A 13,869-nucleotide genomic window follows, 5' to 3' on the forward strand; every position below is an offset into this window, starting at 1 on the left:
CCTAGTACATGCTCCTGTGCTGTTTCTCTACCTCATCAGTGGTTTCTCTGCCTTGCAGCAGTGTGCAGCTTCTCAAACAAGGTCTCATCTGCAGCCTGATTATCTTTTAAATAAGGCTGCATCACAGTCCAAATGTTGACATTCTGCAATCCTGTCAGGACTGAATAGAGAAACTTGTGTTGTATAAGAATAGGGTGATATCTTCAACACCACATTCTGCAAGGCATTACCCTCTGATCCCACTGAGGGTTACCAAAAGAAACTACACCATCTACTCAAGAAACTCCCTGAAAAAAGCACAAGAGCAAATCCGCACAGACACGCGCCCAGAACCTCGAGCAGGGGTATTCTATCTGCTACCCAAGACCCATAAACCTGGAAATCCTGGATGCCCCATCATCTCAGGCATTGGCACCTTGACAGCAGGATTGTTTGGTTATGGAGACTCCCTCCTCAGGCCCTACTACATGGCTAGTAGTCCTAGACATGTTCGAGACACCACTGACTTCCTGAGGAAACTACAATCCATCGATGATCTTCCTGAAAACACCATCCTGGCCACTATGGATGTAGAAGCCTTCTACACCAACATTCCACACAAAGATGAACTACAAGCCGTCAGGAACAGTATCTCCAATAATGTCACGGCAAACCTGGTGGCTGAACTTCGTGACTTTGTCCTCACCCATAACTATTTCACATTTGGGGACAATGTATACCTTCAAATCAGCGGCACTGCTGTGGGTACCCGCATGGCCCCACAGTATGCCAACATTTTTATGGCTGACTTAGAACAACGCTTCCTCAGCTCTCGTCCCCTAATGCCCCTACTCTACTTGCGCTACATTGATGACATCATCATCATCTGGACTCATGGAAAAGAAGCCCTTGAGGAGTCCCACCATGATTTCAACAATTTCCATCCCACCATCAACCTCAGCCTGGACCAGTCCACACAAGAGATCCACTTCCTGGACACTACAGTGCTAATGAGTGATGGTCACATAAACACCACCCTATACCAGAAACCTGCTGAGTGCTATACTTACCTACACGCCTCCAGCTTTCACCCCGACCACACCACACAATCCATTGTCTACAGCCAAGCTCTGCAATACAATCGCATTTGCTCCAACCCCTCAGACAGAGACAAACACCTACATGATCTCTATCAAGCATTCTTACAACTACAGCGCCCACCTGCTGAAGTGAAGAAACAGACTGACAGAGCCAGAAGAGTACCCAGAAGTCACCTACTACAGGACAGGCCCAACAAAGAAAATAACAGAACACCACTAGCCGTCACCTTCAGCCCCCAACTAAAACCTCTCGAGTGCATCATCAAGGATCTACAACCTATCCGGAAGGATGACCCATCACTCTCACAGAACTTGGGAGACAGGCCAGTCCTTGCTTACAGACAGTCCCCCAACCTGAAGCAAATACTCACCAGCAACCACACAACAAAAACACTAACCCAGGAACCTATCCTTGCAAAAAGGCTGTTGCTAACTGTGTCCACATATCTATTCAGGGGACACCATCATAGGGCCTAATCACATCAGCCACACTATCAAGGCTCGTTCACCTGCACATCTACCAATGTGGTATGTGTCATCATGTGCCAGCAATGCCCCTCTGCCATGTACATTGGCCAAAACGGACAGTCTACATAAAAGAATAAATGGACACAAATCAGACGTCAAGAATAAAACAACATTCAAAACCAGTCGGAGAACACTTCAATCTCTCTGGTCACTCGATTACAGACCTAAAAGTGGCAATTCTTCAACAAAAAGACTTCAAAAACAGACTCCAATGAGAGACTGCTGAATTGGAATTAATTTGCAAACTGGACACCATTAACTTAGGCTTGAATAAAGACTGGGAGTGGATGGGTCATTACACAAAGTATAGAATCACAGAATATCAGAGTTGGAAGGGGCCTCAGGAGGTCATCTAGTCCAACCCCCTGCTCAAAGCAGGACCAATCCCCAGCTAAAATCATCCCAGCCAGGGCTTTGTCAAGCCTGACCTTAAAACTATCTAAGGAAGGACGTTCCACCACCTCCCTAGGTAACGCATTCCAGTGTTTCACCACCCTCGTAGTGAAAATGTTCTTCCTAATATCCAACCTAAACCTCCCCCACTGCAACTTGAGACCATTACTCCTTGTTCTGTCATCAGCTACCACTGAGAACAGTCTAGAGCCATCCTCTTTGGAACCTCCTTTCAGGTAGTTGAAATCAGCTATCCTTCTCTTCTCATTCTTCTCTTCCGCAGACTAAACAATCCCAGTTCCCTCAGCCTCTCCTCATAAGTCATGTGTTCCAGTCCCCTAATCATTTTTGTTGCCCTCCGCTGGACGTTTTCCAATTTTTCCACATCCTTCTTGTAGTGTGGGGCCCAAAACTGGACACAGTACTCCAGATGAGGCCTCACCAACGTCGAATAGAGGGGAACGATAACATCCCTTGATCTGCTGGCAATGCCCCTACGTATACATCCCAAAATGCCATTGGCCTTCTTGGCAACAAGGGCACACTGTTGACTCATATCCAGCTTCTCGTCCACTGTAACCTCAAGGTCCTTTTCTGCAGAACTGCTGCCGAGCAATTCGGTCCCTAGTCTGTAGCGGTGCATGGGATTCTTCCGTCCTAAGTGCAGGACTCTGCACTTGTTCTTGTTGAACCTCATCAGATTTCTGTTGGCCCAATCCTCTAATTTGTCTAGGTCCCTCTGTATCCTATCCCTGCCCTCCAGCGTATGTACCTCTCCTCCCAGTTTAGTGTCAATAGTAAAACTATTTCCCCATGTTTATTTTCCCCCCTACTGTTCCTCACACGTTCTTGTCAACTGCTGGAAATGGCCCACCTTGATTATCACTACAAAAGATTTCTCCCCCCCTCCCCCCCCAACTCCTGCTGGTAATAGCTCACCTAATCACTCTGAACACTGTAACAAGAGTAACAGCCGTGTTAGTCTGTATTTGCAAAAAGAAAAGGAGTACTTGTGGCACCTTAGAGACTAACCAATTTATTTAAGCATAAGCTTTCGTGAGCTATAGCTCACTTCATCGGATGCATCCGATGAAGTGAGCTATAGCTCACGAAAGCTTATGCTTAAATAAATTGGTTAGTCTCTAAGGTGCCACAAGTACTCCTTTTCTTTTTAGGTAAAGTTCAGTTGCACCTTTTTCCTGGTAATAGGATTTTAAGTTACACCTCCATTTTGGCAGGCTCAGATTAGCTGAGGCTCAGTCCTGGTCAAACTGCCCTGATTACAGCTTCTGCGATCTCTGCGTCAGTGTACCCCCTTTTGAATCCCACTTTCAATTTAATAAACCAGACTAGTTAGGCTTAAACCTGCCCTTTTGGTGGGAGTTCCCACTCTGTCCCGTTGTTTTAAAGTCTTTCTTTAAAATTGGGTCTGTTTTCTGAGTTGGGAGTGACAGATTTTCCATAGAGGTTTTGCTTTTAATTTTTCACACAGCTTGAAATACAGTTTCAGAAATATCTTCATTTTTCAGCATACTGGTTCTGCACTCTCTCTAGTTCAAATGTTCCAGTTTGCTTCTTTGCTATAGCAATGAGATGTAAAAGCTTATCTTTTAATCCCAGCGGTGTATACAATCCTTGATCTTTCAACTCTTCCTGTGCATTTAAGTAGCTTCTTATAGATTTGATTAAAGCAAAATTAGTATTTCCCAAAGTGAAAATGGGATATGGCGTGGGGCTAGCCTGAGTCCTTCCTGTCCCCACCCCTAAAGCCACTTGCCTGAGCCCTCCTCCCCGCATGGGGCTGATGTCAGCGTTGCGGCTCACCTGAGACCTGCCTGACCCCTGCGCGAGGTTGGGGCTGGTATCACTGCTCGCCCGAGCCCTGCTTGCCCCCCTGCCTGGGGGCTGGTATCACTGCTTGCCCCCTTGTATGTACCTCTGCACCCCACTTTTTTGACAAAACTGGGCATTTGTCCCATTTGCTCTTGCCAACTGATTAAGAGCAAAAAAAATTTTGCCAAAAAAATTGGGACGATCAGGACAGGGCTTAAAGAAGGGACTGTGCTGGCCAAAATGGGATGTATGGTCACCCTAAGCAAAATGTTTTTTTTTTTTTGCTGCATTTTCACAGTAACTTGTCCCGGAAATGCTCAAAGAGTCACTGACTTCTCTTAAATGCTCATCCTTTGGCTGGTATAAAAGTCTACCTCCCTGTGAAGGTCCTCTAATTCTTTGCCAGCCATAATGCTTGCAAACAATTAAATCTTCCCTGGCAGTTTTTCCTGGAATAGTCTACAGCAGTTTCCGGTAGGTTCATCTCTCAGGCCTGGTCTACTCTACGAGTTTGTCGAATTTAGGAGCGTTAAATCGAATTAACCCTGCACCCGTCCACACAACGAAGCCATTTTTGTCAACATAAAAAGGGCTCTTAAAATTTATTTCTGTACTTCTCCCCAACGAGGGGATTAGCGCTGAAATTGACATCGCTGTTTCAAATTAGGGTTAGTGTGGACACAATTCGACGGTATTGGCCTCTGGGAGCTAACCCACAATGCACCATTGTGACCGCTCTGGACAGTGCTCTGAACTCTGATGCACTGGCCAGGTGTACAGGAAAAGCCCCGGGAACTTTTGAATCCCATTTCATTTTTGGCCAGGCAAGCTCATCAGCACAGGTGACCATGCAGTCCCAGAATCGAAAAAGAGCTCCAGCCTGGACCGAACGGGAGGTACTGGATCTGATCACTGTATGGGGAGACGAAGCCATGCTATCAGAACTATGTTCCAAAAGATGAAATGCCAAAACATTTAAAAAAATCTCCAAGGCCATGAGGTACAGAGGCTACAGCAGGGACGCAACACAGCGCTGTGTGACACTTAAGGAGCTCAGACAAGCATACCAGAAAACCAAAGAATCAAAGGGACTCTCGGGGACAGAGTCCCAGACATGCCGCTTCTATACTGAGCTGCATGCAATTCTAGGGGGTGCCGCCACCACTACCCCACCCCGTCCGTGGACTCTGATGATGGGCAGTAGTGTAGCTGGGGGGGGGGGGGGGGGGGGAGTGGGGCAGCGGCTGCTCTCCCACCGAGCAGAAGTGGCACCTTTTTAATTTTTTGGTGCCATTTTAATTTTTACTCACCTGGCAGCACTCCGGGTCTTCGGTGGCGGGGCAGGCGGCGCTCCGGGTTTTCAGCAGCACTTCGGCGTCAGGTCCTTCACTCGCTCCGGTCTTCGGTGGCATTTCGACAGCGGGGGGTCCTTCAGTGCCGCCAAAGACTGGAGCAACTGAAGGACCCGACGCCGAACTGCCGCTGACAACCAGAACGCCGCTGGGTGAGTACAAACGGGTGGTGCCTTTTTATCTCCACTCCCCCTGTTTTCTCCACCTGGCTATGCCACTGATGATGGGGTACTTTCCGCCATGCCGGAGGATTTTGCGGACAGAGAAGATGAGGAGGATGAGCTTGAGGAGAGCACACAGCACATCGTTCTCTCTGACAGCCAGGATCTTTTTATCACCCTGACTGAAATACCCTCCCAACCCAACCAAGCCGGAGAAGGGACCTCTGGTGAGTGTACCTTTTTAAATATAATACATGTTTTAAAAGCAAGCATTTTTTAATGATTAATTTGCCCTGAGATTTGGGATGCATTTGTGGTCAGTACAGCTACTGGGAAAGTCTCTTAACATGTCTGGGGATGGAGCGGAAATCCTCCAGGGACATCTCCATGAAGCTCTCCTGGAGGTACTCTAAAAGCCTTTGCAGAAGGTTTCTGGGGAGAGCAGCCTTATTCCGTGATATCGTTCATGGTAACCAGGTTGAAATAGGGGAATTTGATTAAGGGGACATTCAGAGGTGGCCATTCCTACTAGGCTGTTTGCCTGTGGCTGAAAAGAAATCCCCCCAGTAGTTAGCCTAGTGGGGGGCGGGGGGGGGGATGCCATTGGTGCTGAGCTGTTCACGTTTGGCTAGCAGTGATCTTCCCTGATACCAGCCACGTGGTGGGGGGGGAGGGGTAAAGCGATCATCCCAGAGAATTGGATTGGGGGGGTTAGTTTGGTTTCTGCTGCTGCATGAAAACCACAGAACTAAATTGTCAACTCAATGGGCTTTGCTTGGTATGGGAAAGGGGGGCGCTGCTCTTACGAAGGTTGCAGAAGCCAAAAGACTATGGCTTACCATGGCTGCCTGCAAGCTGAATTCTGTTGCCCGGCACTGCGTGTGTGATCTCTAACACCAAAGCCGCAGGCACTCAATATAAGATGCAAAATGCGACCTTGTACCGAAATCACGTGCTATCTAATGTGAATAGTAGTGTTCACTATGAAAGAGTATAGCCATTGTTCTGTAAAATGTGTCTTTTTAAATACTTCACTCCCTTTTTTTTCCTCCCGCAGCTGCAAATGTTTCAAGCTTCCCTCCTCCGTCCCAAAGGCTATCTCAGATAAGGCGGCGAAAAAAAACCACACGTGTGATGAAATGTTCTCTGAGCTCATGCAGTTGTCTGGCACTGACAGAGCTCAGCAGAATGTGTGGAGAGACACAGTAGCACAGCACAGGAAAGCGGCCAATGAATGTGAGGACAGGAGGGTCGATCGAGATGAGAGATAGCAGCAGGAAGATCAGAGGAGGAAGGATGCAACGCTGGGGCTACTGCGGGATCAAACGGACAGGCTCTGGCATCTGGTGGAGGTTCATGAATGGTAGCAGGATCACAGACTGCCGCTGCAGCCCCTGTTTAACCGCCCTTCCTCCTCCCCAAGTTCCATAGCCTCCTCACCCAGAAGCCCAAGAATGCGCGGGTGGGGGAGGCTCTGGGCACCCAACCATTCTACCCCAGTGGACAGCCCAAGCAACAGAAGGCTGTCATTCAACCGGTTTTGAAGTGGCCTTTTCCTTCCCTCCTACCGTCCTCCCACACCCCACCCAGGCTACCTTGTGAGTTATCTCCCTATTTTTATAATCAATTAATAAAGAATACATAGTGACTTTTTCCTTTGCAGGCAAGCTGTGATCGAAGAGGGGAGGGCGGGTGGCTTACAGGGAATTAGAGTCAACCAAGGGGGCGGGTTTTCATCAAGGAGAAACAAATAGAAGCGTCACACGGTACCCTGGCCAGTCATGAAACTGGTTTTCAAAGCTTCTCTGATGCGCAGGGCTTCCTGCTGTGCTCTTCTAATCACCCTGGTGTCTGGCTGTGCATATTCAGCAGCTAGGTGATTTGCCTCAACCTCCCACCCTGCCATAAATGTTTCCCCCTTACTCTCTCAGAGCTTGTGGAGCACACAGCAAGCAATAACAATGGGAATATTGGTTTCGCTGAGGTCTGAGTGAGTCAGTAAACTGCGCCAGTGACCCTTTAAACATCCAAATGCACACTCTACCACCATTCTGCACTTGCTTACCCTATAGTTGAACAGCTCCTTACTACTGTCCAGGGAGCCTGTGTATGGCTTCATGAGCCATGGCATTAAGGGGTAGGCTGGGTCCCCAAGGATGCATATAGGCATTTCAACATCCCCAACAGTTATTTTGTGGTCTGGGAAGTAAATCCCTTCCTGCAGCCGTTTAAACAGACCAGAGTTTCTGAAGATGTGAGTGTCATGAACCTTTCCCGGCCATCCCACACTGATGTTGGTGAAACGTCCCTTGTGAGCCACCAGTGCTGGCATCACCATTGAAAAGTACCCATTGCGCTTTATATACTGGCTGCCCTCATGGTCTGGTCCCAAGATAGGGGTATGCGTTCCGTATATCGCCCCACCACAGTTAGGGAATCCCATTGCAGCAAAGCCATCTATTATGACCTGCACATTTCCCAGAGTCACTACCTTTGATAGCAGCAGCTCAATGATTGCGTTGGCTACTTGCATCACAGCAACCCCCACAGTAGATTTGCCCACTCCAAATTGATTCCTGACTGACCAGTAGCTGTCTGGCGTTGCAAGCTTCCACAGGGCTATTGCCACTCGCTTCTCAACTGTGAGGCTGCTCATCTTGGTATTCTTGCGCTTCAGGGCAGGGGAAAGCAAATCAAAGTTCCATGGAAGTGCCCTTATGCATGCGAAAGTTTCGCAGCCACTGGGAATCGTCCCAAACCTGCAACGCTATGTGGTCCCACCAGTCTGTGCTTGTTTCCCAGGCCCAGAATCGGCGTTCCATGGCATGAGCCTGCCCCATTAACACCATGATCTCCAAATTGCAGGGACCGTGGTTTTAGAGAAATCTGTGTCCATGTCCTCATCACTCTCGTCACTGCGCCGCCATCGCCTCCTTGCCTGGTTTTTCAGGTTCTGGTTCTGCATAAACTGCAGGATACTGCGCAAGGTGTTTACAATGGCCATAACTGCTGTGGTGAGCTGAACGGGCTCCATGCTTGGTGTGCTATGGCGTCTGCTTGGGCAATCCAGGGAAAAGGGTGTGAAATGATTGTCTGCCATTGCTTTCACAGAGGGAGGGTTGATTGACTACAGTTACCCATAACCACCTGCAACAAATTTTTGGCCCCATCAGGCATTGGGAGCTCAGCCCAGAATTCCAATGGGCAGCAGGGACTGCGGGAACTGTGGGATTAGCTACCCACAGTGCACCGCTCGGAATGTCAGTGCTTGCCACGGTACTGTGGACACACACCGCCGAATTAATGTGCTTAGTGTGGATGCATGCACTCTACTTTATATGATCTGTTCCCAAAAATCGACTTCTGTAAAATCGGAGTAATTTTGTAGTGTAGACAAGGCCTCAAGGAGGTCAGATCATTGCATTCAGCTTCTCCTGTCTGTGCTTGTTAAGTGTTACATTCCTACATCAGAGACTGTTCCAAACTGGAGTTTAATAAAATTTAGTTAAACAAAGAAACACAGCTTGCAGAAGCCCCATTGCTGCTCAGTTCTTTTAGAGCACACACAACTTTACTGCTGCAACCAGTGCTATCCCCTTTGACTCCTTCAGCAGGCCTTCGGTCCTTAATGGGAGAGGGGCAGGGCACAGGTAAATCTAACTCTGACATTTCTGTGTGAGTGCTATACCTCTACATCCAATAATCATGGAGAAGTATGTTATGCGGGCCTTCCCAGAAGATCTGAGCACATGTTCTTTGTAGCACTCCAAACTCCAGCTAGCCTGGGAAGACTAAGACTAATTGACACAGTGCTGTTGTATTTGGCGAATGTTTCTTAAAATCCCAAAATACTGTGTTCATTTAAATTTAGAAAACAAAAATAAAGCCTTTAAGTCATCAGAACATGTTTTTAATATTAAGGTGTGCAGTGCATTTTATCTAATCTCTGATTTTATACACTGTGTCACCATGGCATCTGAGCTCTCTTCACCCCTCAAAAAATGTTAGGCCTGGTCTTTCAGAAGTGCTGGTCATTCGCAGCTCCTGCTGACATCAGGTGGAGTTGTGGATAGTCAGCACCTCAGAAAATAAGCCCCCTAACATCTAAGCTTCAACTAAATTGATGTTTGCCTTTTAACTGTTGTACATTTAAATGTAGTTACATGTTTCCATAGGTGAAGACTCTTGGAGAGAGGGTGGTTCTGTATGTTCTGAATCGAATTATTTATCGCAAACAAGAAATTGAGCGAAATGAGATCCCCTTCCTCTGTCACAGCAGCAATGACTATGCTAAGATTCTGTGGAAAAAAGGAGAGGCCATTGGGTTCTATTCTGTTAAACCTGCAGGTAAAAACTTTGGTTTTCCATTGCTTTATTTAAAAAAAACAAAAAAAAAACCTCCTTTATCAGAACTTTTAAGGTGCACTAATGTGTGTGATTGAGACATCAACCTTTTCTTGAATTCTTAGAGCAGGCAAGGTTTTGGGTAAAATTTTCAAAAGTGACTGTAGGCTCTGAAATCACTTATGCTTGCTTTTTTTTTTTTTTTTTAATTTTGCCCATAATCTTTTTAGTAGTCATTATGGATACTGCACTATGCCCAGGATTCTAGGTTTCAAAATTTTTTCTTCCTGCACACAATCCTTCTTAGTCAGCAATGACCATTGTGACAGGGTCGGGCCAGATGTCTATAGGAGAGTGATAGAAGGCAGATATATTAGCCCCAGACTAAATAGGTCCCTTTTCCCCTGGGTAAGGTAACAGGGAAGGTTCCAGAACAATCAGGAACCTTCTGGAAACCATTAAGACAGGCTGATTAGAACACCTGCAGCCAATCAAGAAGCTGCTAGAATCAATTAAGGCAGGCTAATCAGGGCACCTGGGTTTTAAAAAGGAGCTCACTTCAGTTTGTGGTGTGCGTGTGAGAAGCTGGGAGCCAGAGGCACTAGGAGCTGAAAGTGAGAACGCGGACTGTTGGAGGACTGAGGTGTACAAGCATTATCAGACACCAGGAGGAAGGTCCTCTGGTGAGGATAAAGAACGTGTTGGGAGGAGGCCATGGGGAAGTAGCCCAGGGAGATGTAGCTGTCGCACAGCTGTTCCAGGATGCACTCTAGACAGCTGCATTCCACAGGGCCCTGGGCTGGAACCCGGAGTAGAGGGCGGGCCCGGGTTCCCCCCAACTGCTGTTCAGACACAGGAGGAGTCTACCTGGACTGTGAATTCAGGAAAAAAAAAACAGCCAAGCTGAGGGCTGCCGTGAGGCTCCAAGGTGAGCAAATCCGCCAATAAGCGCAAGACCCACCAAGGTAGACCAGGAACTTTGTCACACCACCAACACTGCCTGTAGTGCCACGGCGAAACCCATATCGTGGCAAGGTGCAGTATCTGCTGCTTGTTCCCCAAGAAAGGTGGGAACTTCATCTTAAGTAGTACCTAATGGAAAAGGCCTTGAGACTGCAGTCCTACCTAAGCCAGGGGACTACTCCCATACTTCAGCCTGACTTAGTAAGGTGTGTGTCTCATGCCACTGGGGCCGACTCAGGAACGAGGGAGTCGACCCCCACAGATCTCTTGGTGTCATCTTGTCAGGAGGATAGGGAGCGTTTTCATAAATATAAAAGAGTAAATCCTCCTCCAAATCCACTTAGAAGAAGTTGAATAGAGCCCTGTCTAAATTGAGCAAGTCTTCTAGCTCAATCCAAGAGAATTTAGAACGTCCTAAGTTTCAGGGGCATGACAAAAAAGCCCACAAATCTAGGGCTCTGTCGGTACCAGACCACAATTTGTCGACAGTAGTGTCTCCAGTACCATCCATTGTCAGTTGGTCTGGAAGCGTGGCTTTGAACAGTGTGCTCTCCAAATCAGCATCCATGAACACAATAGTAACTGTTCCCACCAAATTAATATCATTTCTGCTGTGGTGGAAGACTCTATGCCAAGAATGCATAGGCATGCCATTCCTTTCCTCCTTACTGGATCGGATGATCATTACAGATACCTCCTTGTTAGATTAGGTAGCTCATATTGGCAACCACACAGCACAAGGCACTCGATATCTCGAGAGTCCAATCCGAAATCTCCTAAACTGTCTGTCACCGTAGCAGAAAGTGTTCAGGGTCAAGCTATAACCTCTCAAAGAATCTCAAAATATATCTCAGGCTGTATTTTGTTCTCTCTCGCTCTCACTCATGGGGCAAGGGTTCATTCCACAAGAGCACAAGTGATGTCTATGGCATCACTTCAAGAAGTACCTCTATATGATATTTGCAAAGCAGCTACATGGCGTTCCATCAACACGTCTGCGAGGCGTTATGTTTAGTACAAGACTCCTCTGCTGATACATCCTTTTGGAAGGGCAGTCCTTGGTCTGCTCTGCCATCTGTATCCTCATACCCTCGTTCTGCTTGAGTACTGTTTGCACTCACCCATGTTGGAATACATATAGGGACCAGTACTCAAAGAGGAAGTTACTTACCTTCGTAACTAGAGGTCCTTCAAGATATTTGGTCCTGATCTGTATTCCAGTACCCGCCCTTCTTCCCCGCTGCTTTGAATCATCTTTTGATTCATGGTAGAGAAGGAACTGGAGAGGCAATCAGTCTGCCCCACTACAATCTCTTCTGTTGGAGACATGAGGAGAGTGAAGGTGCATGCCAGACTGACAGGTACAGCTTTCAGAATTCTCCGGCTCTGGGTGTATGGAGCACATGCGTACCTCACAGTGGAATACAGATAGGGACCACAAGAACCTCCAATTACAAAGGTAAGTAGCTTCTTCTTATATCCCCATAACTCAAGAGGCAAAAATCTTGTCCAGTGTTCTACCCTTTTAACACTGAAGATGTACAGTAGTGCTGCATAAAGACATATGTGGGTCATAGGGGACAATATTTTGTGCACAGTTTAATATATTTTGGATATGGTCAGACCAATTTGGTGAGGGTGAAATTCACCCAGACTGTGGAAGTTACAAACATTAATGCTGTATTGTGCACATTTAGGGTCTGATCCTGCAATTCCCCTGTGTGCCGAACCCTAGTTGATCTCAGGGTGGCTGCAGGGTCAGGTCTCATTACTGCTGTTCTTTATTTGTGTGTATTGTGCTAGTGCCAAGGACCCCAGTCACAGACCATGACCCCATTTTGCTAGGCGCTGTACAAACATAGAACAAAATGATTGGTTCAAGGAGCTTACAATTTAAATAGCATGTTTCCATGTCATTAACATTGCTTTATAGATAGTTCTCTCATTTCTTCTCACTGCTTAAATATACATTATAAATTCTGATTGTTACAAAACTTGATTGCATTTTTCACTTTTGCTGGATTAAATCTAACCTAATTGTAAATAATTTGTTGAGCACACTGACAGCCCTCCTTAAATAATAGAATATCTAATTTTGGGCCAAAGTGGTATGATCTGACATCTTAACTTTATCCTAGTCTCAGTAGAAGGTTTTTGAATTAACTTCAGGGAAATTTGTGGTGAATTGCAACTGTTGTACAGCTAAGTGCACAAGAAGGGATTTATGCCTTCCTCTGAAGCATCTGGCCTTGTCCACTGTCAGAAACATGATATTGGGCCAGATGGGCCATTGATCTGTTCCAGTATGGTAATTCCTGTGGGGAAGGTAATTGGCAGATGGCATGTCTTTGTTTTGTTTATCAATATTGTGTCTGTGAACATAGCTATGAAACTGCTCAGGTCCTAATGGAGCAATATTCATGCTAAAATTTAAGCCGCCACAATGATCACAAAAATGACTTCTGGGTTGAAATGTTAATACTTTATTCTAGTTTCTGTTACAACTGATTTTATTACATTCTGAGTGAGGGAGGAGTGTTTATAATAAATATTTGTTCCATATATATTGTGGCAATTAGATCATGTAAGTACACTTACTTTTCATGTTCTACCATTTACTAATCCAGAGATAATAAACATCCAAGACTATTTGTATGTGAAATACTGTTATACTTCATGGGTTTCCCCCCCCCTCCTTTCTGCAGCGATAGACTGAGATGTAGTCCAGTGGTCAGACCACAGGACTGGGTTTTTTTCTAATTTCATCTCGGATGTGGACTTACTGCGTAACCTTAGACAAATGACTTAATCTCTCTTGCCTGAGTTTTTCTTGCTTGGCAAATGAGAATAGCAATTGACCTCACAAAAGTATTGTGAGGACTAATTAGTTAATGTCTGTGATGAGTGCTATATATGAGATGTGTATTGTTATTTTACTTGGATTGTAAACTCTTTAGGGTAGGGGCTTTCTTTTCTTTGTGTGCACAGGGCCTAGCACTGTGGAGTTCCAATCCCACCTTGGGACCAGTATTTACCACTGTAATACAAATCCAGATAAATAACATTTATTACTCTATGTAACCGGGCGCAGACTCACCGGCGGTGCCTCCTGCTGGTCATCTCAGGGAATTAGCATTTCAGGCTGGTGTCTCGCCTCGCTGCTGGCTCCTATGTCCCTCCCAGGACCCCGGTGCCCCTTTCACTGGCTGCTGCCCA

The 13,869-nt window shown here is 46.4% G+C and overlaps 1 protein-coding gene across 11 annotated transcripts in view; it reads left to right on the top strand.

Moving 5' to 3' along the window:
• Nucleotides 1–13,869, top strand: part of FAM169A (family with sequence similarity 169 member A) — a 65,139-nt gene that overhangs the window by 34,502 nt on the left and 16,768 nt on the right. For all 11 annotated transcript variants that reach the window (XM_043547611.1, XM_043547618.1, XM_037903010.2 and 8 more), the window contains one exon: nt 9,522–9,693. In XM_043547611.1, the coding sequence (XP_043403546.1) occupies nt 9,522–9,693 (172 nt within the window). The remainder of the gene's footprint in view (nt 1–9,521; nt 9,694–13,869) is intronic.

This window comes from Chelonia mydas, chromosome 5 (assembly GCF_015237465.2).
Source record: "Chelonia mydas isolate rCheMyd1 chromosome 5, rCheMyd1.pri.v2, whole genome shotgun sequence".
Lineage (NCBI taxonomy): Eukaryota > Metazoa > Chordata > Testudines > Cheloniidae > Chelonia > Chelonia mydas.